General features: G+C 44.2%; 1 protein-coding gene across 1 annotated transcript; it reads right to left on the reverse strand.

The window, feature by feature from the left end:
• Positions 1–17704: 17704 nt before the first annotated feature.
• LOC118485809 lies at positions 17705–20216 on the reverse strand. The gene is made up of 7 exons (XM_035982279.1): positions 20078–20216; positions 19918–20007; positions 19369–19556; positions 18377–18583; positions 18131–18295; positions 17932–18064; positions 17705–17811 (listed from the first exon to the last, which is right to left on the reverse strand). Exons 1-7 carry the CDS (start codon positions 20214–20216, stop codon positions 17705–17707), a joined length of 1029 nt encoding a protein of 342 aa, XP_035838172.1.
• Between the last annotated feature and the right edge of the window lie 2030 nt (positions 20217–22246).

Raw genomic sequence — 22246 nt, forward strand, 5'->3', positions numbered from 1 at the left:
GAATTTAAACGAACTCAAGTTCAAGCTTAAACTTATATTAAAACTCGTTAAATAAATGAGTGATAACCTGAGTTTCACATGTCTAGTAGCATAAATTAACTATATAACTTTTAGAGTAAATTACGTTTTTGGCCCCTGTGATTATATCACTTTTACTATATTGGCCCAAAATAAGAATTTTTAACAGATTTGCCCCTGTGGCCCCTATAACTAACCGTTTTGGCCCCTAAATCTAACCAAACCCTAACTCTGGTTAATTATTAGGCACATGATGGGCACATGATGAGTAATATGGTAATTTCTCCTCCCCCACATATTAAAAACAAATTAAATGAAGATCTGTGTTTATCTTTTGTTTAGGCATTATTTAATTTACTAGCAACGTTGGTGATGAGTGTGGGTCAAACTCCCCCCCCCCCACACACACATATATATATACACATACACAAAAGCCCTAAATTCCCATCAACCTTCTCCACTTTTTATCTTCAACCATCATCATCATCATCCCCTCATCCTCCACTTTTTGCACTGCAAATCCAGATGAAGAACCATCATCATCATCATCATCATCCCCTCATCCGCAGCCCACCTCATCCGCAACCCATGATCTTCGATTTCCCCCAATATTCAATAGCTCTTACATCTGGGATTGAACTCATATCATCTGATCTTCCGATTGCTTGTGCTTGTTGACTGTACTGCTCTGTTTCTTCTGTTATATGAGTAAATCGACTGATTTGGTTTAGTTGCCTAATATGCTCGATTAGAAATCACAAGTCGGTCATCTATGATTTGGTTTAGTTGCCTAATATGCTCCGATTGCTTGTGCTTGTTGACTGTACTTCTTTTGATGCTCGTGCTTGTTGACTGTACTGCTCTGTTTCTTCTGTTTATCTTTTGAATTTTATGAAGGCTTTTGATCTGTGTTTGAAGTTTATGTGGGGATGATGATGATGGTTGAAAATGATGATGTTCGTTAAAGATCTGGGTTAGATTTAATTGAAGATATGGGGATGATGATGATGGTTGAAGATGGTGAGATCTGGGTTAGATTTAAATAAGATCTGGGGATGATGATGGTTGAAGAAGATGATGTTCTTGAAAAATCTGGGTTGAAGATGATGATGTTCTTGAAAATCTGGGTTAGATGATGATGGGAGGGAAAATTACTAATTTACCCATCATGTGCAGGTCATGTGTCTAATAATTAACCAGGGTTTGGGATGGAGTTAGCCTCAGGGGCCAAAACGGTTAGTTATAGGGACCACAGGGGCAAATCTGTTAAAAATTCTGATTTTGGGCCAATATAGTAAAAGTGATATAACCACAGGGGCCAAAAACGTAATTTACTCTAACTTTTAATATAAATACACATAGTATTAATTATTTATAAAATTATTTGATAATAATAAAAAAAAACCCGAAACTTGGAAAAAAAAATACTCAAAGAGCTCTAAAAATAGAGCTTTAAAGAAACTCAATTCAAGCTTTTTAAATTTAAAGTAGTCAAACTCGAGCTTAAGCAAGCTCAGGGTTTGGCTCAACTAGACTCGACTCATTTATGATTTATACATAAAAATTAAGTTTTTTTTTTTTTTTTTTGAACAACAACAATCAAACTTTTATTCATCTGTGTCAAAAGATTAAAAACGACATATAGCAAGATGCTAGATATCACCACCAAAATACACTCAAGAATACAATCAAGGGAAGCTACAACAGTACATCAAGGATCATCAAGACTAATAATAGTACACAATTCTTATATGACTAATTACTCCCTTAGGCAAAAGTTCATCTACTCATTCCATGTTATTCCGGTTCATTTTGATCTTAGAGTAAACGACTCAAAGGATTTCTTTTACCTTTAAATGTATTATATTACTAATCCACATTAATTGTGTATCAATAAAATTATGCAATTATTTTTTTGTTTGTTGAACTTTTTAATTTGGGCCAGGAGTAAATGAATAGACGATTTCTCATCAATAACACTTGTTTTTTAAATTATTTTTTTTATAATTTCAAGGACATCAAATTACTATACCCATCACAACACTTATTATCTGTTGTCGCATTATATGTTATTGATTGTATGTAATAATTTATTTTTATTTATTTTTAGTAGCATGATGCGTTGTATAACAAGTTTTTGATAATGTAATAGTGTTATATCTTGTCACTATTTTACCTATTGTAAAAAAAAGACTGTTTATATAAAAATGAAAAGAAAAAGGTAAAAATATGCTACATTTTGACGGGTAAACATTTTGTTATAATCTTAATATTTTTGGATTAAAAAAAACTCTACATGGTGGAGCATCTGCACTTCTACATTGCGCCACGGCAAATTTTGTTTGGCAACATATCAGGAATTGGTGCAAAATCCCTCCAATATTTGCATTTTCATTTCGCGACCTATTGGAGTTACAGAACAATCTTCCGCGTACCAAGTTCAAAAAGATGACAGTGCATGAGATATGATTATTTTAATTTCATGTTGGTGCATAAGGAAGATACGAAATGAAAAGATTTTCAATGGAGTGAATGTCTCTCCTGTGAAAATCATTGTTGACATCAAGTTCTTGGGTTTTTTTTTGTGGATGAAGAGTAGGTCCAAGTCAAGGTCATTAGATTGGGTTAGCTACTACTCCTTTGATGTTGGCTAGATAGTAGTTTTTGTGTTTTGGTATTATGGTTCTCTATGTTGTTCGAGTATTTGTGATTGATGCTTTGTACTTTGGGGCTTAGCTTCTTGCTAGCCTTTGTTTTCTTAAAAAAAATCCCCATCTTTCGAAAAAAAAAAGGAAACTCTACTCTCTCGCATCTTAAATTTGTTTGGCAAAATTAGATGACTATGATGGACGATTAAGTAAGTAGTTCTGAGTTGTGTTGACTATAAATTAAATAGTTGTAGATGTAGTTGTAATTTGTATCTATGAATCTTAAATGACATGAAATCACAAATATAAACATAGTTCCTAGATATGTGATTATTAGGCTATTTATAATGGTGCAACATTCATCGTCACTCAGCTTAAAAGGACGTTGAACACCACTCATTAGGACATAAGGGGCTCCTCCGTAAGTGTGGCTACTGGCGTGAGGCGGGGGTGAAGGGTATAAATATGTAAACATGTACTTTTTTTAATGGCAACGGGAACTCTATTATATCGCAACCGAAAAAAAGTAGCAAGATGCTACAAGATTACAACACTGGAAAAAATAAACAAAAAACATATAAGTAAACATACCGGTACGAATACAAAAACCTCTTCAAGCCCACATACAAAAGGCTTCAGTCTATATAACCAGATTTCCTCCGGTTATTCCGGTCTGTTCTGAAATCTCTTGTCCGATTTTTTATCATTCTAAAGCTTGCGCTTTTATTTCTTCCACTACTTTCTTCAATTTTTTTCGGTTCCTTGATCTGTTCCATAAATGCCACATTGTCAATGAGAAGATCGCATGAATTATCATCTACCTCTTGCTCGAAAATTCCAGATTGTTGACACTACTCATTAAATAAATATGTACATAAAGGGTGGAAAATATCTTGCTAACTTATAGTGATTAGTAAAATTAAGACATATTATAACAAAGTTAATAGGCGATAGATTAAACATGTCAAATTATTTTTGTATACAAATATCTAGATAAAACTATATTAAAAATCGTAGGCAATTTTTGACTAACCAAAATACAAGGACGATAAATCTGTTATGGATAGTGACATATATACTCATCATAAATAGGAACAAATACATTGTATTTTATTTTCCTTGATAATTAAGAGCATCTTTTCATCATCATTATAATTAATTATTACATTGGATTATTTATAATTATATAGTTGTAAATGATGAAGAAATGACAGATTAAAAACATGTATCTGGTTTGTTTTAATTGGCAATGCAACTCGTTTATATCTTCACCTTTAGTGTATGTCTCACTTGAATATTTTTTTCTAGATTAATAAATGTATATACTAATATTTTTTTTTCTAGATTAATAAATGTATGTACTATAAAGGTATAGTAACTGACGGAAACAAACAAAAGAATAAATTCTATACATATGGTTTGGTCGGATGACTCGTGTTTCTTTAATATTGTTAAATTTGTTTTTATTTCATTTATACAACAATCTTAAATTGTGTAAATATGCAATTAACTAACTACAACACTACATTGTATCAAAATATCAAACTACCAATATATATGTATAAATAAGAAATCAATGATGAGTTTGGAATTATACAAGCCAACAAAATAGCTACATCATTAGGAGTTAATGATCGAATTACATTCAGCTCAGCTCAGCTCAAGCTCAAACTGGGTTCAAAACCATATATGTGTCCAATTACTCAATTAGTTAAACCAAATTAGTTTGAATCGAACTTAATCTATGTTGATACAACAAATACAAGACCAAGGCCTGTAGCGATATCTCCAGGGTAAAGGGGTTTAGGGGTTAGATTAGCCTAACGCAGGTCGTGGGGTCCCCCCACGTTTGCAAGACGTGGAGAGAGGTTCACTAGTATTGTTTTTATCCTTCTTAGATCTTGAGCTGATTAGAAATCAACCCAGAAAGCGATCGTTAGAGAAGATGAATTATTTAGTGTGAAGAAGAGAAGCAAGCATGATGCTAGTTCTCAAGAGGGAGAAGGAGAATCAGAGAGTTAGGGTGATATCTGCTGATCCTGGGGTGTTTTGTATGGTGAAATGGCCTGCATTTTATAAGGGAAGGTGTTTCTCAAAGGAGAAACCCGTGACTAGTGAATCTGTGCTTGCAGTGAGGGGTTTGCCCATTTTGGAGGTTGAAGGGTTTGGACCTGCGGACAAAAGGGTGTGCTTTCCCACATGGTTTGGTTGCAGCTGGGCAGGAGGTTTCAGACGTTAAGTGTTGATGTGACCGGACACTGTGCTTATCCTTTTTACTGTTCATGACCGTTGGAACATTTCCGAACCTTTTAACCTTTTAAGCTGTTGTGTCTCTAATCAGTTTATTAAGGTTTGAGCTACCCCCGTCATCAGCCCCCCAAGTCAGAGGTGTTTGGGATGTAAGCTCAAATGCTTCTGACTTTTACACATTATTTTTTATTGCTTAAAGACTTCACGGCTTTAAGGCGTTTGAGTTTTGAGATTTGAATTTCAGAATGATAGTAGATGTGATAGGCTTCAAGGTTTTAAGGCTTGAAGGCTTAAAGGATTCAACTTGTCTCACTCAAGAGGAAGTTGAGGCTTTTTGTAAAGAATGGGGGATCGATCTAAAGTTTAATCCGGTGGCTCTGGGTTTTGGCAAATCGATCGATTAGTGTCCCGTTGGTTCCATTGCTCTTTGTTGCTGAGTATTCCAACTTGCGTCATCTGTTTTCAGTCTTTGTTCTGAATGTTTTAGAGTATTATCGTGTGTCGTTTGGTCAGTTACACCCTTAAGGTCTTTCTAGGGTTTTACACTTTGATGTTTTATGACCCATCGTTGTTGTTATTCCGCCGTTTCTTCCAGTTAGCCAAGAACGGCGATTGTTTTACCTTTGAACCATCTCAGGTTGATGTGTGTTTAATTTCGTCTATGGTTACTACCTTTGGTTCTTGGAAGTACCGATTTTTCTGGATTTCTGAGTCCATTGTTCCTTTCAGGCTTGTTTGGAGGCATCCTTATGCTGTTTTGAATGAGCTTGAACCTTTCAAACACGAGATAGATGGTTGTTGAAGTTTATTAGGGGGTGTCCTTCCAGGCTTTGTCCCTTTCCCGAACATCTTTTAGTGCTGATGGATGTTAGCAAGTTGTGGGACAAGCCGGATCGTGACCCTGTGCTCGTGAGAGATGATCAAGGTATGATATTTTGTATTTTCTGCTTATGTTATATTTTATTTGTTGCAGTTATGTTTGCCTTAGACTTTATCAAGAGCGATGACACATCTAATGTTGTGTTTGGAGATTCCGAGGCTACGTCAGACGAAGATGTTGTTGTTAGGGGCACTGAACATAGGTTCGAGGGTTCAGGCTATGTGAACGTTCCCAATGGCAAGGGTTTCACCAAAGTTGTTGCTTCCAAAGTCTCTACTCGTCGTTCGAGCTGTTGTTTGATAAAGACTGCTGACCCACCATCGGCTTCTGAGCCGGTGGAACTAAGTAATGACATAGAGGCTTCAGATGATTTAGAGGTTGGGGTTGGGGAAAATCAAAAAAGGACAAGGGACGGCCCTTGGCGGTTTGGCGGGTAAAAAGGCTGTGAGCTTGAAGGGTTCCGGGAAGGGTGGTGAAGGTTCCACCAATGTTAATCCAGGGGAGGTTTATGTGCCGGATTGGAAGGTCACAGTTGGTGACAGCTTCAAGCCTTCATCCGTTTGTGAGGATGTTCTTACCCACTTTGATTCTCCTGTTGTTCGAGGTTCTTGCTCATCTATGGATGATGACCTGATGATTTCGAAAAATGGTAATGGGTGCTTGTAACCTTGTTGCCTTGCTTCTAGAGGGTGTATCCAGATTTTGCAAGAGGATGCGAGAATATGATGTCTTCTCGAAGAAGAGGGATGAGATGAAGGCTTCACTAGCTACTCTAAAGAAGGAGGCAGAGGGTTATGCTGGGAGGGAGAAAAGCTGATGTTGAGGATTGATGAGCTTTCTTCCCAGCACAAGACTGAGATGGTTGAGTTGGAAAAACGCTTTGGAAGCTGACAGGGTTTAAGTCAGGGTTGATTGGGCTGCTTTGGAGGTTCAGAAGTAGGCTTTCTTGGAGGAGAAAGATAGGTTGAAAGCTTCACTAGCCCATGCGACTAGTGATAACAAATGGTTAATTGAACATGGATTCCAGCAAGTGGTTACATATCTTCTTCATTCATCGGAGTTCAATAGTGCCTTGGGTGATTCGTACAGCCAGCTTTTTGCTCATGGAAGGCACCAAGGTTTATTTGCTGGTTTTAAGGCATGTGAATCCGGATAAACTCAGCAAAAGTCTTCTCTTTTTCATCCCAAGGCCTTTGATGTATTCAAAGAAACTGTTTTGAAGATGGAACACTTGACTTACCCTTATGTGGGTGAGGTTTCCAAGTGTTTTGGTAAGCCTCTTTCTGTCTTGCAGGAGTTGTAACCCACTGGCCTTAATGAGGTTGTGTGTGGTAAAGTGTTGAACTCTCTTTCCAAGAAGCGCTCATGCTCTGATGATAGTGAAGAGACGTTCTCTGATTGTGGTGAAGGCTTGAAGGATACAAGCCTTGAAGCTTCTGAGATAGCAGGTAAAGGTGGGATGAAAAAGAAGAACGCCAAAAAGTCTAAGTGTGGTGAAGCGGGTGCAGCAAAGACTGTCGTTTCTGATGCTGCTAGCTAAAAACACTTTGACTTTATTCGTAGCTTTCTTAGCACCTTAAACAATGTTATGTGATGTGTTGTGCACAAGTAGGTTTTAGGGGAACCCTTAAGGTTTCCTTTGGTAGTTGGTAGCCTTCAAGGCTTTTGATCAATATGTTAAGTTTATGGCCATTAAGGCCTTGTGTTTAAAACCGATGTGTTTAGTGCTTTATTCCATTCTTTCCTTATGTGTTGATGATTTTTTAATGTTGTTGTATGTTTTTGTAAGATAGTTTGGTTAGATACTTGTAGCTTAAAGCCTTCGAGGCTTCCGGTTGTCGTTTGATGTTTGTGACTTGGTGTTTTGTTTTGTACTTTGGTCACCAAGTTTCATACAACCTTGTATTATTGTGTTTATGTCTAGGGAATTGTCTTTGTTGGTTTTGTGTTGTCTTTATGTTATTTATACCTTGAAGGGTTCAGTGCTGCAGTCACTTAGCCTTGGTATTTTTAACAATAAGACATAGCACTTATCCTATTTATCATTTTCCTTAGTTTGATCTTGGTTCGTAAGCCTGTTAGTTATGATCTGCTTTTTAGGAAAACTTTCTAAGGCTTAAGGAGCATTTGGTGAAGGCTGTTCAGACCCGTCTATGAGACAAGTTAGAGTTGTTCAATGGTCTCATGGAGTTGGATTGATTTAGGAACTCACCCCGTATATAGGTCCATTCAACCCTTGAACCTATTGAGCGATGTGGCCTGGGAGCTCATCCCCTTACATGGCCCTTGCCATGGAGTGTTTTGCTAGGTTCTCAACCTGATTATAGGATAGAAAAGACAATTTTTTGATAGAAAAATCATCATTTATTTATAAAAGGTGCACTTTGATTACGAAGGAAAGATGGAACATAGAACATTCTGTCCACACATGGAATCTTTTAAGGTTTTTGCCATTACGGTGGCAAGGAAGCTTTTTGCCTTGTGTATCGGCAAGCTTGTATGATCCTCTTTTGTGCTTTTTCGAGAATGGTGTATGGTCCTTCTCATTTGGGACCAAGTTTGGCTTGATTTTCTTTCTGCCTTGCTTCGTTGTTGTGGAGGACCGAGTCTCCGGGTTTGAATCGTTCATGTTTTACTTCTAGTGTTGTGATAAGCTTCCATCTTTTGCTTATATTTGGCTTCCTTTATAGTGGCTTGGTCATGGGCTTCTTCTAGGAGTTCCAGGTTTAGCATGGTTTTAGCCTGTTTTGCCTCAAGGTTAACGTTGAGTGTTCGTTGTGTGGTAGCTGCTATTTCTGTCGGGATGAAAGCTTCTGACCCAAATACCAAGCTATAAAGTGTTTTCTTGTGGCTTGTTTTTTCGGTTGTTTGAATTGCCCACAAGTCTTTGGGAAGCTCTTCAAGCACTGAGTATCATGTCTTCCCAATCTTGTTTGTATCCCCTTCACAATGTTTCGGTTTGTTCTTTCAATCTGGTCGTTTGATTGGGGATAGGCCACTGAGCTAAACGCTTGTGTGATTCTGAACTTTTTGCACCATGAGCTAAAAGGCTTCTCAACAAACTGTTTGTCATTATCTGTGATAAGTACCCTTGGAAGCCCAAAGCGGCAAGTGATGTTTTTCCATACAAAGTCAATGACTTGTTTGCCTGTGAAGGGGTATGGTCCCAGATCTCGCGTCAGCATCGACCGCGAGTGACCATTACCCTTATCAAAACCCCCACCAGCTAACAACCTACTTGTGCCCATGCGAGAACGCGTCGACACAAGGGTTGAATCCAATCTATCTAGTAACGAAGGAGGACTTACATGGAACATGAGAACGGTAGAGTGATGCGACATAGCATCACATCTGGTGTATGAAAACGGAAGTATTCACAGCGATGCGGCCTCGCACCGCGTCCAGTGAACACTTCTATTAATACAAGGAAGCCTTACCTTAGGCGTAGAAGAAGATGAACGTAACGATGCAGCTGGCACCGCATCATATGGGCATTTTCGTCACGATAAGGGATGCAGGCAAACAGTCTCCGCGGACGACGATGCGGCTAGCACCGCATCTCGCGTATTTCTTGATCACAAGCAGGAGACACGGTAACCTCAGACGTTACCGCATGCAGCGATGCGGCTTGCACCGCATCCTATGCACTCAACAAGTGGGACTGACACCACAGTGCAAGTGGCACCAATGGCAGTTACCTGTCAGAGCTACGTAAGCAATGGACTGACGTGGCGTAACCTCCACAACCGACAAGCCTGACACACCTGCAAAGGTGCAGCACGTCGTCAGTCCATCCATCATCCTCCTCCTTCACTCCTCGGCTATAAATACCAACCCCAAACCAGGTTTGAGGTATCTCTTCATAACTCTCTCACTACTACTACTATCTTACTTTGCTTCCCAAGCAAACTACTGATTCTCACGCCGGAGAGTGGTAACAAGGAGCACCCCCCACCCCATCCTCCTTGTTACGAGTCACGGCTTGTTTCCTTGTGCAGGAGATCAACCACCGGTGATCCAGCCAGCGATCCTCGAGAGGAAGGGATTAACCCTTCTTGACGAGACCAGTGTGTTAACCCTGCCCGGTTAACCATTGTTTCATCATTGGCGCCCACCGCTACTCTTAGCATTTTTTCATCTATCCTTTTACCTCTCTCAAGATCATGACTGATCACCAAAACAACACTGCGGATAACCAAAATCCCCCAATCCCACCTCCGGTAGGGGTCAATCCCTCGACCTCCCAACTCGGACACATTGGCACGTCCACACAAAGGGGTCCCTCCTTTACGTTTGGACATGAATTATCACAGTTCACATCTGTGATCCCACCAGGCATGGACGTTCATACCTGGTATGAACAGCAGGCCACCCTGCTGGCCGCAACATACAACCGCGCTTGTGCGGAAGCGCAAATACAAGCTGGGCCTACCCCAGCACCGCACACCCCTGCTGAACGTATTCTACAATACGAAGGCAGGGGACATTCACGTCCAGCTTCAAGAAGCAGACGTGAAGACCGCGGATCATCTTACTGTTCGATCCACACAATCGACGAGGATGATTCCGCATACGGGTCCCACACTAGGGGATCAGTGCATACCCGCCTTGGTCCTTATGGCGAGGACAGGCGGCGGTCTACCTCCTGACACGGCCCAGGTATTCAGAGCAGGCTGGGCCCACAACCATACACCGAAGGGTACGGTCATACCGACCCTGACGACTGTACCTACCGCGGGGATTCGCACGACACGAGCAGCAGACCGGGAGGGCGCAACTATGTTCCTCCCAGTCACCCCCGCAACACATACCTCAGGGCGGCCAAGCGCCCTGCTAATGAACCATACAGGCCAAAGGCAGCGGCCGAAAATTCCAAGTTCGCCCCGCGGATTGCCCACGCCCGGGTCACAACTACAAAATTCCCATTCGGCATCGGGAAATACAGTGGTTCGACCGACCCGGACGACCACATGAACGTCTTCCTGGGCGCAGGATGCAACGGCCAGTGGGATGAACCCACGTGGTGTAATTTTTTCCCCCAGACCCTCACGGGCCTGGCCAGGGCATGGTTCGATTCTATGCCAGTGGGATCACTGGAATCATTCGAGGACTTGCGTACCAAGTTCCTCGCCCATTTCAGCCAACAACGACGCCACGAACGCGATTCGATGGACATCATGAATATCTGGCGAAGGGACGACGAATCTATCGAAGCATTCGTCGTCCGTTACAACAAAGAGTGCCTGGAGATAGGTGACGTGGCAGACCAAATGGCACGGAACCACTTCATCGATGCCGTCAGGGACAAGCAGATGGTCATGACCATCTTAGGCAAGGAAGGCTTGCCTATAAAATGGGAAGATGTCATGACCGCGGTCAAGACATACGCCCAGACGCAGCGGTCTCTTGAACCGCATCTGGCGAAGGCACAGCCCCAAGCCGAAACCTCCCACCAAGGGTCCAAGCGTAATAATAAACGCAACAGGGACGCGGGAAATCGTGACAACATTTCCAAACCATATTTCCCGCGAACCAACACGTTCGACCCAAGGAACCACAACCCCGCCCGAGACAATCGGGCGTCAAAAAAAGATTCTCGGGATCGCAACTGGACCGAGATCACCATGTTGCCAAGTGAGGTCCTTCTTGCGGACCCACAGTTCTTGCGACCGGCTCAACCATTGAAGTCCAAGAAAAATCAGGACCTCACACTCTACTGTGAGTACCACAAGGACTCGGGCCACACCACCAACAACTGCATCAGTCTCCGGCTGGAGATTGAGCGGACCTTAAAGGAGGGGAAACTGCAACACCTTTTGCCAGGTGGGCAAAAACCCACCAAACGCATCACCCCTCATGGCGAAAGTACCTCCTCCGGGAAGAGAACCATGTACGTGGCTTCCACCCACATGATCCACGGAGGCAAAGGTAGGCCGCGCAAAGCGGCGAGAAGGCCGGACAATGACTGGAAAGACGAGCAAGTCGTCTTTCCAAAAGTCCGAGGCGGACCGCGCGATAGGCGCACCGTCGTTATTTCAGGCCAACTGGCACACTACTGCACCGAGCGTCTATTCATCGACCCGGACAGTACTTCTGATATAATCTACGAACAATGCTTCAACCAGTTCGACCAGGAGGACAAAGATCGGTTGCAAGCAGTAGATTACCCGTTGGCTGGGTTCGCAGGGGAAACTGTCTTTCCCCTGTGCCAGATTACTTTTCCTGTGCGTCTTTTCAGCGGAAGACACACAAGGACAGAAGAGGTAAACTTCATGGTTTTACCTCACACCTCCAGATATGACGTACTCCTCGGGAGAGAATCCCAAGGAGATTTCAATATGATTACATCCGTCCCCCACTCTGCGGTCGGTTTCCCAACCGAATCGGGGGGTCGCGATAATCTATGCCCGCAGGGACGTCATGATGTCGGACGAAGTACGTCCGACCAAGGTCGCAAGGCCCACTCCCAACGACCAACCAGAAAAATGGGTTCTCAACGCGAGATACCCAGAACAAAAGGTCACATTGGGTCACGCCTTGTCCCCGACCACCAAAGCGCACCTGAAGCAGCTTCTCTTCAGGAACCAAGACATCTTCGCATGGACACCCGCGGACATGACCGGGGTCCCACGTGATATCGCGCAACATCACTTGAATACCTTGCCAGGTATTAAGCCAGCGATCCAAGGCCAACGCCACCTTGGGTCCGCTAAAAATCAGGCGATGCAAGAGCAGATCGAAGAACTGCTCTCCGCAGGCATCTTGCGGGAAGTTAAATAACAGACTTGGTTATTCAACCCAGTCATGGTAGAAAAACCGTCCGGGGGCTGGCGCATGTGCGTCGATTACAAAGACCTTAACAAAGCCTGCCCCAAGGATTGTTACGCGATTCCAGAAATCGACGAAAAAGTTGATAATCTCGCACCATTCAGGTGGAAGTGTTTCCTCGATTGCTACAAAGGGTACCACCAAGTACAAATGGCAATCGAGGATGAAGACAAAATGGCATTCCGGACTCCCACCGGAAATTACTGTTATACAAAGATGCCGTTTGGGTTGCGCAACGCGGGCTCAACCTATCAAAAATTGATGAACGACACTTTCCGCGGGCAAATAAGCAAAAGTGTCGAAATCTACATGGACGACCTAGACGTCATGAGCATGGAAGAGGATACCATGCTCACAGATATCGAAAGAACATTCCAAACTCTGCGAAGCGTTAACATAAAGCTCAATCCAGGGAAATGCTCATTTGGAATGGAAGAAGGCAAATTCCTTGGGTTCATCGTGACTAAAGATGGATTCAAGGTAAACCCGGAGAAAGTACAGGCGATCGAGCGCATGCCATCGCCTTCATCGATGAAAGATATGCAACGGCTAGCCGGCAGGCTTGCGGCACTCAACAGATTCTTAGCCAACCATGCGGCTAAGTCTTATCCTTTCATCAAGACCCTGCGGAGCTGTTCAAAGAAAGAACAATTCCAGTGGACCGCAGAGGCTGAAAAGGCCTTCCGGGAAATGAAGGAGTGTTTGATACAACTCCCAACTCTAACCGCACCACGCAAGGATGAGCCACTCATATTATACCTATCCGCCGCGGACAACGCGGTGGGTGCGGTATTGATAGTGGAGCGAGAGGGGGTTCAAACACCCATCTATTACATCAGCAAGATGCTCAACGACCCAGAGACGAGGTACTCAATAATGGAGAAGCTGGTGCTAGCATTAGTGCACGCTTCAAGACGGTTGTGACGCTACTTCGTAAACCACGTCATCACAGTGCTAACCAATTACAGGATCGGCCCGATCCTATCCAAACCTGACATCTCTGGGAGATTAGAAAAATGGGCAATCGAGCTGGGCGCGCACACAATACACTACAAACCGCGCCCCGCGATTAAAGGCCAGATCTTAGCTGATTTCGCCGCCGAAGTACCGGTTAATCGCATCCAAGAATGCGCAGAAGCACAAACTCCTGCACCAACGCCATCCTCCTCAGAAACATGGGCACTATTTACCGATGGTGCCTCCAACGAGGAAGGTGCGGGCGCAGGTCTGCGAATCGTTAGCCCTGACGGCCAAGAGCTTACATATGCAATCCGCCTCGATTTCAAAAGCACAAACAACGAGGCAGAATATGAGGCCCTGTTAGCGGGACTACGTTTAGCAGTCAAACTCGGCGTGCAACACCTGGAAGCGCACGTCGATTCTTTGTTGGTTGCGGGACAAATACGCGGTGACTATGCCGCAAAAGGGGACATCATGATCCTCTACCTTGAACAAGCCCTGCACCTAACATCCAAATTCGCTTCGTTTAATATCCGACATATTAATCGAAGTGAAAACAAGTCCGCGGATGCACTATCAAAACTCGCATCCACCAGCTTCCAGCACTTGGCAAAGGAGATACGCATCGAAATTCTGCAAAATCCTTCGGTACCCCTGCGCCAAGTCAACGTCATTCAATACGGTACAACATCATGGATGACACCTATCATTGCATACCTGCAATCAGGTGTGACTCCCGAAAGCAAGTCAGAGGCACGCAAGCTACAATACAAAGCGTGCCATTATCAAATGGGAGACGGTATCCTATACCGCAAGTCATACCTAGGACCACTACTACGATGCGTCAACCCCCAGGATGCTACATACCTCATCCGAGAGATACACGAGGGCATATGTGGCATACACGCTGAACCACGCATGGTAGTGGCCAAAATCATGAATGCTGGGTACTACTGGCCCGGCATGCACCTGGACGCCGTCAAAGAGTTGCGCAAATGCATTGACTGTCAACGTCATGCTCCAAAAACTTTGCGGCCAAAGAACAACTTAGTCCTCGTCACAACCGCATGGCCCTTTCAGAAATGGGCAATTGACGTTGTGGGACCTTTCACTGACGCTCCGGGTGCGGTCATATTTATCATAGTAGCGGTTGATTACTTCACAAAATGGGTAGAAGCAAAACCGCTCGCCTCAACCACCGCTATGATAACAAGAAAATTCATTTGGGAACACATCATCTGCCGTTTCGGTTTACCAATGTGCATTGTCACCGATAATGGCACCAACTTTGCTGCTGACGAATTTCAAAAATGGCTAAAAGAACTACACGTTGAGCACATATTCTCATCAGTGGCACATCCGCAAGGAAACGGCCAAGTTGAGAGTATCAACAAAAGCCTAGTCGAGGGCATCAAGGCAAGGTTGGGAACAGCCAGGCGTGGCTGGGTCGATGAACTCCCAAGTATCTTATGGGCTCACCGTACTAGCCCAAAAACAAGCAATGGGGAAACACCCTTCAGCCTAGTCTACGGTTCAGAAGCAGTGATCCCCGCGGAAGTAGGTCTCCCCTCTCCAAGAATGTTGGCTATTGAAAAACTAGACAAAATCATGGAACGCAGGATCGATTTGGACCTCTTGGAAGAAAGACGCGAAAACGCTGCCATCAACGAGGCCAAATATAAATCGAAACTTGAAAAGTACTACAACACGCGCGTCCGCGTTTGTACTTTCAATCCAGGAGACTACGTCCTACGCGACAACGAAGCATCTAATGCTGAGCGTGTAACAACTGTCACTAAAATCCATAATTAGGATGGTAATTAGCTATTAAGGAAACCCTAATTAAGAAACCCAAGTAATTATGCACTAACCCTAAAATTTCCAGAACAAACAGAATCAGGATCAGGGCCCCTAAAACTCAGGGGGGGGCAAAACCCTAGTTACGATTATCCTCATAACTATCTGTCAAATTCGAAATTTAAGAAACTGTCGACTCATCCAGCCTACATGCACGAAGGGCTACCCTATGAAGTAGGGTGACCCCTCGCGTAGCGCGACGCGCATGGGGGTACCCCTCGCGCTACGCGACGGGGGTCAAATTTCATGTATAAATAGAGGAGTCTGGGACTTGAAATTGGGCACTTGAACGACGAAAAAACTCACTGTATACGCTGAGTTATAGCAGAAATCGTTCACAACACACACAATTCACGAATCGCTGCCGCAATCAGGGTAATAACTCGATCGCTATTACGATTCGTTTTCCGAGCAATCAATATATCCAAAGAATGTCTAAGTGCCGCCCACATTGGGTTATGCTTTGTCGTTTGTCAATAATTCGATAAATGAGTTGAAGCATTATACTTTGTCGTTTGTCGATAATTCGATAAATGAGTTGAAGTATTATACTTTGTTGCTTGTCGTTAATACGATAAATGAGTTGAAGTATTGCACTTTGTCATTCATTGTGAGAATTTGATCTCGTGAGTTATCGTAACTGTTGTATTGATCACTAACCCTGTTTTGTGTACATTATTGTTAAATTAGAAATAATCAAGGCTAATCAGTAGGCTTATACACTGCTCGTTAAATCTGCAATGTGAGTCATTCTCTTTTTATCAACTGTTTTACAATACTCCAAATTATTTTCAAAGTGTTATAATTACAGGGACTAAGTCTTGGATATCTTGATTTATTGGTTAGTGGGGTATTGTGCACATTACTATTTCTCCCAGTTAGGTTCATTGACCTACTAGGGAGAAACGTCACTATTGGAGTTCATTGACCTAATAGTGGTATGACCATCGTCACCATTGTGACTTGTCACCATTGTGACAGAACGCCAGATAAAAATAAGATATGAACCATTGTAATCGCTCTTATGCTGTAATTTATAACTATGGGTCATTTCCTAAAAACTGAATGAACTCACTCAGTATTTCCCCGCTGACAAAACCTTTTTCAAACATGTTTCAGGTAATCTGTTGTGAGCAAAGAAAAGTGCCAGGAAGCACTACCAGCTTAGAAAAGTGGCTCAGTGTAAATAAATAAAGGAACATGTTTTAAAAATAAAGATTTCCATGGAAATCACATTATTGTAAATTACTGGGTTTTATCCCTAAATTATGTAACGAGCAGTTTTAATACTAAAGATCCTGTTTTAAAAGACTTCCGCTGTCGCCTAAATTAAATACCACGTGATTTCTGTCCCGCGGCTCCTGAAACGGGTCAAACCGGGTCGGGGGCCGTGACAGAGCGCCCAGGCAAACTTGCCCCCAAGTGGGAAGGACCCTACCTCATCAAAGAGGTCTTAGGGAAAGGCGCATACAAATTACAAACGTTAGAAGGCGAACCTATCGCACGAACATGGAACGCACAACAGCTTCGACGCTGTTATATGTAAGCCATGTTCCTACACTTTCTATGTAACATATCGGGCCGCAGGCCATTGGCAAATAAATAAATAAGCAATTTCATACATTATTGTTTGTTACTACTATTAAAAATGCGTGTTCCACTTTGCGGTATCCCAAAAACAGATTGGCAAAATCTTCATTCGCGATACCCGTACAAAGTGGTAACCACACACAAATATTGTAATAGGCCAGCAAAAGGCAAAAAGACTTGCATGTTTATCCGGCCGGATAAACAAGTTTTGTTATATTCGACCCCATTCACAAATGAGTAGAATTCCGGATGTATAAGTTTTTACAAAGCTTCCACAATTCTAAAACCCCAACGGGGTAAATAACGGGATTGACGCGTACTCATACGACAAAGGTATGAAGTATATTCGACCCCATTCACAAATGGGTAGAATTCCGGATGTATAAGTTTTTACAAAGCTTCCACAATTCTAAAACCCCAACGGGAAAAATAACAGAATTGACGCGTACTCATACGACAAAGGTATGAAATATACTTGACCCCATTCACATATGGGTAAAGTTCCGCATACATACGTTCAAACATGCAAGAATTAAAAACACTTGTACAAATTGAACAAAAAACTTTATATTCAAAAAATTCAAGCACCCACGCGGTGCTTAATGGATTTACATGAAGTTCCTAATATATACAAGGGGAAAACAAAAAGGGGGCACACTTGCCAACCTAAGCCCTATTTTCTACCGCTGGTACCCGCGTCATCCCCAACACCACCAGCGGGGTCTTCCTCTTCTGTATCAGCATACAGCATCCGCAGCCGGTCAACGTAATCCGCAGCCTCTAAACAGTCGTCCAACTTCTCCACACAAGAGAGGGACGTATCATAAAAGGAGGCCACGGCCGCGTTCAGGTGAGCTTCGGTATCCACGTCCCGAAAGCCGGATCGCTCTTCGATAACACCGCCTATAGACATGACGTTCATATGGGAAATGCAGCGGTTATAACCAGCTTTAAATCCGGCATCGCGGACACGTTCCTTGACCAAGGCTAAACCATCTGCGGTCTCAGGCGCATCCATGATAGCCTGAACAATCTGCAGTAAACAAAGGATAAGTCTCGGATACTAATCCAAGCAACTATAAAGGTAAGGGATACTTACACGCGCGATACCATGACTCCGCATCCATTCACGGTCAGCCTCCAGTTGGTTAAACGAAGAGGTCAGAGCATCTCTGGCCTCAACGGCAACATTGGCCCGCTCTTCCGTCGCAGTCACGCGGGCTGTGAGGTCTGTAACCGCGACCTCCCGGGCCTGAACCTCAGCCTGCCAAAGAGTAGAAAACAGTTTACTCAGTAAACATTCTCAAAAAGTAGAGAAATATAAAACAAAGGTAACAAGTCATACCTGAAGGCTGGCAACCACTTTATCCAAACGAGCGCGCTCAGCATTCGCCTCTTTAAGAGCCTTAGAAGAGCGGCTCTCCCTCTCTTTGGCCTCCTCAAGGGCCTTTGCAGCACGAGTCCCCGTTTCCTTGGCCTCTTCCAGCGCCTTAACAGCCAGGGCCTTTGCTTGTTGCGCTTTAACCGCAATTGCCTCAGCTGCAGCTTTCTCCTTGCCCAAGGTAACGTTCGCTGCCTTGGCATTCGTCAACTCCTGACGAGCACGAAACAGATTGTCATTCTGCTTCACCCAGGATTCATTCCACTTCTTGCGCTCATTGGAATACTTTTCATTCCAACTCTTGCGTTCATCAGAAAGAAGTTTGGCAAGAGTACGAACCTGTTTCAGCTGAGCAGTGGCAGCCCACTCCGAGGTCTGCTTCTGCTTCTCAAAAGCAGCTCTATTCTTCTCAAGCTGCTCCGCACCCGCACGAGCAGCCTTGACCAACTCTTCCGCTTCGGCCCGCAAGCGAGCAGCTTCATCCTCTCTGCGGCCTAACACCCGGTAGTCTTCCAAAATGGTGTTCGCCACTATGGAACTTCCTACTAGTATGGTAGAAAGTTGGTTGATCCGCAGCTCACGGGGTGCCGAACGGGCACGTTCAACTTCAAATGGGGTGCCCAGACCACCCAAAATCTCCTTGCATGCAGAAGGGTCGTTGGAAATATCACCCCCCTGCATAACAGTCCAGGGGGTCGGTGATAAACAGTACTTCGACCCTGGGTATAGGTGCGGTAATAATACTCCAATTCAGACTCCACAGGCTGAATTGGAGGCCCATCATAACCCGCACCACCGGCAGACGAACCGGTACCCTTCCCACCAGCAGGAGACTTCTGCGGCTCAGCATCCTGCTGCCGCACCTCAGCATCAGACTTCTGCTTACCAGCATCTGAAAACCTCAAGTCCAATCCATCACCCTCATTAGGAGAGATCAGATTGTCAGAGGAATCCACAGTGTCGAATATCTGGTCAGCAGTCGTTTCCACCGTCTTCTCCACGGTGGGATCGCGAACCGGCCCAACAAAAGGGGCCGCAGGCTCCTTGGGCACAACAGTCTCCTTCGGTACACCCGCACCCGCAGCAGCGGTACGCAGGGGAGACGTAGGGAAGTCAAAGAGAGAATAAATTGCACCTTCGGATTCTGCAACACAAAGAGCAACAATTGTTAATCCAACATATTGTACATGCAAAACAATAAAAGATATACTTACCAGTAACAACCGCAGGTTTCTTTTGCGCCGGAGCAGCCCTTTTGGTCTGCAGTCTCCGACGCTTTGGTTCACCACCACCAGCAGCCTTCTGCTCTGGTCCTCTTTTCTCACCAACAATGGGGGGAACCGCAGCAGTTCCACCCGCAGCCGCACCACTACCTATAACACCCAAACCCTCAAGGGTGTCAGATACTACCACGTAATCGGTATATCCGCGATAACAAGATCGATAGGTACATGCGGCTTCAGAAACTGAAGAAGGGGCAACTGAGCCTTCAGAACTCCCCTTGCCACGACCCCGCGCGGTTTTCTTCACCGGTTTCTTCTCCACATACTTTTTGGGGATGCGCTTCTCAAACTTCCCCAAATCCGCAAGGATACCTGGATTGACACAATCAAGAAAACCAGTCAAAAAGATAAACTGGAAAAACAAATGCAACTTACGAACTACCTCTTGCGTCCCCCAGCACCGGGGCATCCAGCACTGCACGCGACGGTACGCGGAAGTTGCTAAGAATTTCTAGGTTGAAGCCTTTCTTCAGCTCAACCGCAATAAGCTCAACCCGGCCCTCGAAATCGGGCTCAAACATTCTCCACAAGCTAACCGCATCCGCTGATACAACACACGCATGCAGGTTACTACAAGGCTTAGGAAATAAGAAAAACAATAAAGAGTAACAAACTTACCACCACTCTTTTCCCGCAAAACGGGCCTTGCCTTCCTATCCGGTCTAGTGAGCATCATCCGCAATACCCACAGCTGATTGTTATCCAACTTCTTGAGTTCAATAGGCCGCAGCCTAGAGAACCAATCCACAGTCTTTGCGGTGGCAACAGGAATATCTTCATCCGAAACTCCAACGTTGACATTCCTGAAAGACATGCTGGCATAGACCGCACAGGCTTTCACATAGAAGAATTTCTTCTTCCAGCCTGTCACACCCTTAGGAGGCGTCATCAACTTCAAGCTCCCATGCCGTTGAGTAAACGAGAAAAAACCGGTGTTCACCATCAACTGGTAGAATCGCCGGAAATTTTCAACTGTAATGGGCAAGCCATGGGCACGGAACGTATATTCAATGTTTCCTGATTCGGAACATTCCAAAGGGACTAAGTTGGGAGATATGGAGATGATAATACTCCAACACCCCCGCAACAAACACCGTCACCGGCAACCTAAGGTTGCCGTCGTTGAAAAAATCAGCCCACAAAGTTATATAACCGGCCGGAGCATCGGCACCGGTATCCCCCTCTTGTGGGTAGGTGGCATCTCAATCGTCGGCCATCTGCACAGTGGTCATCAGGAGTTTAAAACCACCCTTTGACCACTTCAACACCGGTAACCCACCACCAGGAACATCAACGTCATCATCTTCGTCTTCATCAGCCGCTACTACCGGCTGTTCAGGGTTTTCACCCTCCACATTGTGTGGACTTGATGGTTCAGCCATCAGAAAATGTTGAAGAAACGAAAGAAAGTGAGTAGAAAACCTAAACTCAACCTCACCAGAAGTTCAACAAATATCGTCGGAGAAGACAAAGAAGTTTTCTCTCACCGGCAAATTTTTGAAATTTCGAACAAGTGAGGGGAAACCACGAACGGTTTCCCCTTATATACCCATCGCAATTAATGCGGAGGGAGAAAACGAATCATCATGTTCAAAAAGAACGAATTGCGCGACACCACGTGTCAAGCGCCGTTTTCGCTGACGGTTATCACGCGCGCGTGGCCGCCCACGCGCCTGACATAGGAGACGTTTACACTCCTTGCTACAGTGCATTTAATGCCTCGGGCAGTGCAAATGTCCTTTCATTTCAGCACATGCCAGAAAGATCTCACCAACTTCCACCAACTCACACGTGAGATCAGCCACGTATGCAACAAAAAGCGACTACATTATCCAATTATAAGCGGCATGCGGTTTCTCTGGTATACCGCACCATAACCCATACCGCATGTCGTTTTTTACATACCCCTAAAAATAGGTAAAAATATATATCTCTATACTATAAGGGGGTATAATACCTATCCGCACTATCAACGAGCACACGTGGAACATGCGGACATGAAACACACGAGCCCGTTCAGGTGTGTCAGATGCTCAGAACCAGCGTTGTTCTTTGGACTGGACCGCATCTCAGACACAGGTAAACCGCATCGCCTCCATTCTCTTCAAGCTTCAAATCCCTCCTGTCCGGTTCACAACCGCAGAGGGTACATGAACACCTTCTTTAACATAAAGAAGGAAGGGAATGTACGTGCGCGCACATCAGCAACCCTGACTCCTGAACCTTCAAGAGCTACATCCGAGCAACACACCCGCTTCGAGCGAATATGGGAATGCAAGACCGCAGACACTCATGAGAAGCTGCGGACATAACCATAGCTTCCGCAGACTGGTTGCTACGGAAGAGCCAAGCTAACTCCACATCACCGAGCGAAGCTACTTCAAGGCAAACTCGGTATTGGAGCGTGAAGGTAAGTGGCTCCAGAAAGAACGCAGATAAGCGCTCTAAACAAGCACTTGTCGAACAGCAAGCGTCCGAACAGCGGTAACAAGTCTGCTTATGACTTTGTTTGCCCGCCTATGGGCCGCATAGAATAAACAATGGTGGGCAT

This window comes from Helianthus annuus, chromosome 13, assembly GCF_002127325.2.
Source record: "Helianthus annuus cultivar XRQ/B chromosome 13, HanXRQr2.0-SUNRISE, whole genome shotgun sequence".
NCBI classification, from domain to species: Eukaryota; Viridiplantae; Streptophyta; class Magnoliopsida; order Asterales; family Asteraceae; genus Helianthus; species Helianthus annuus.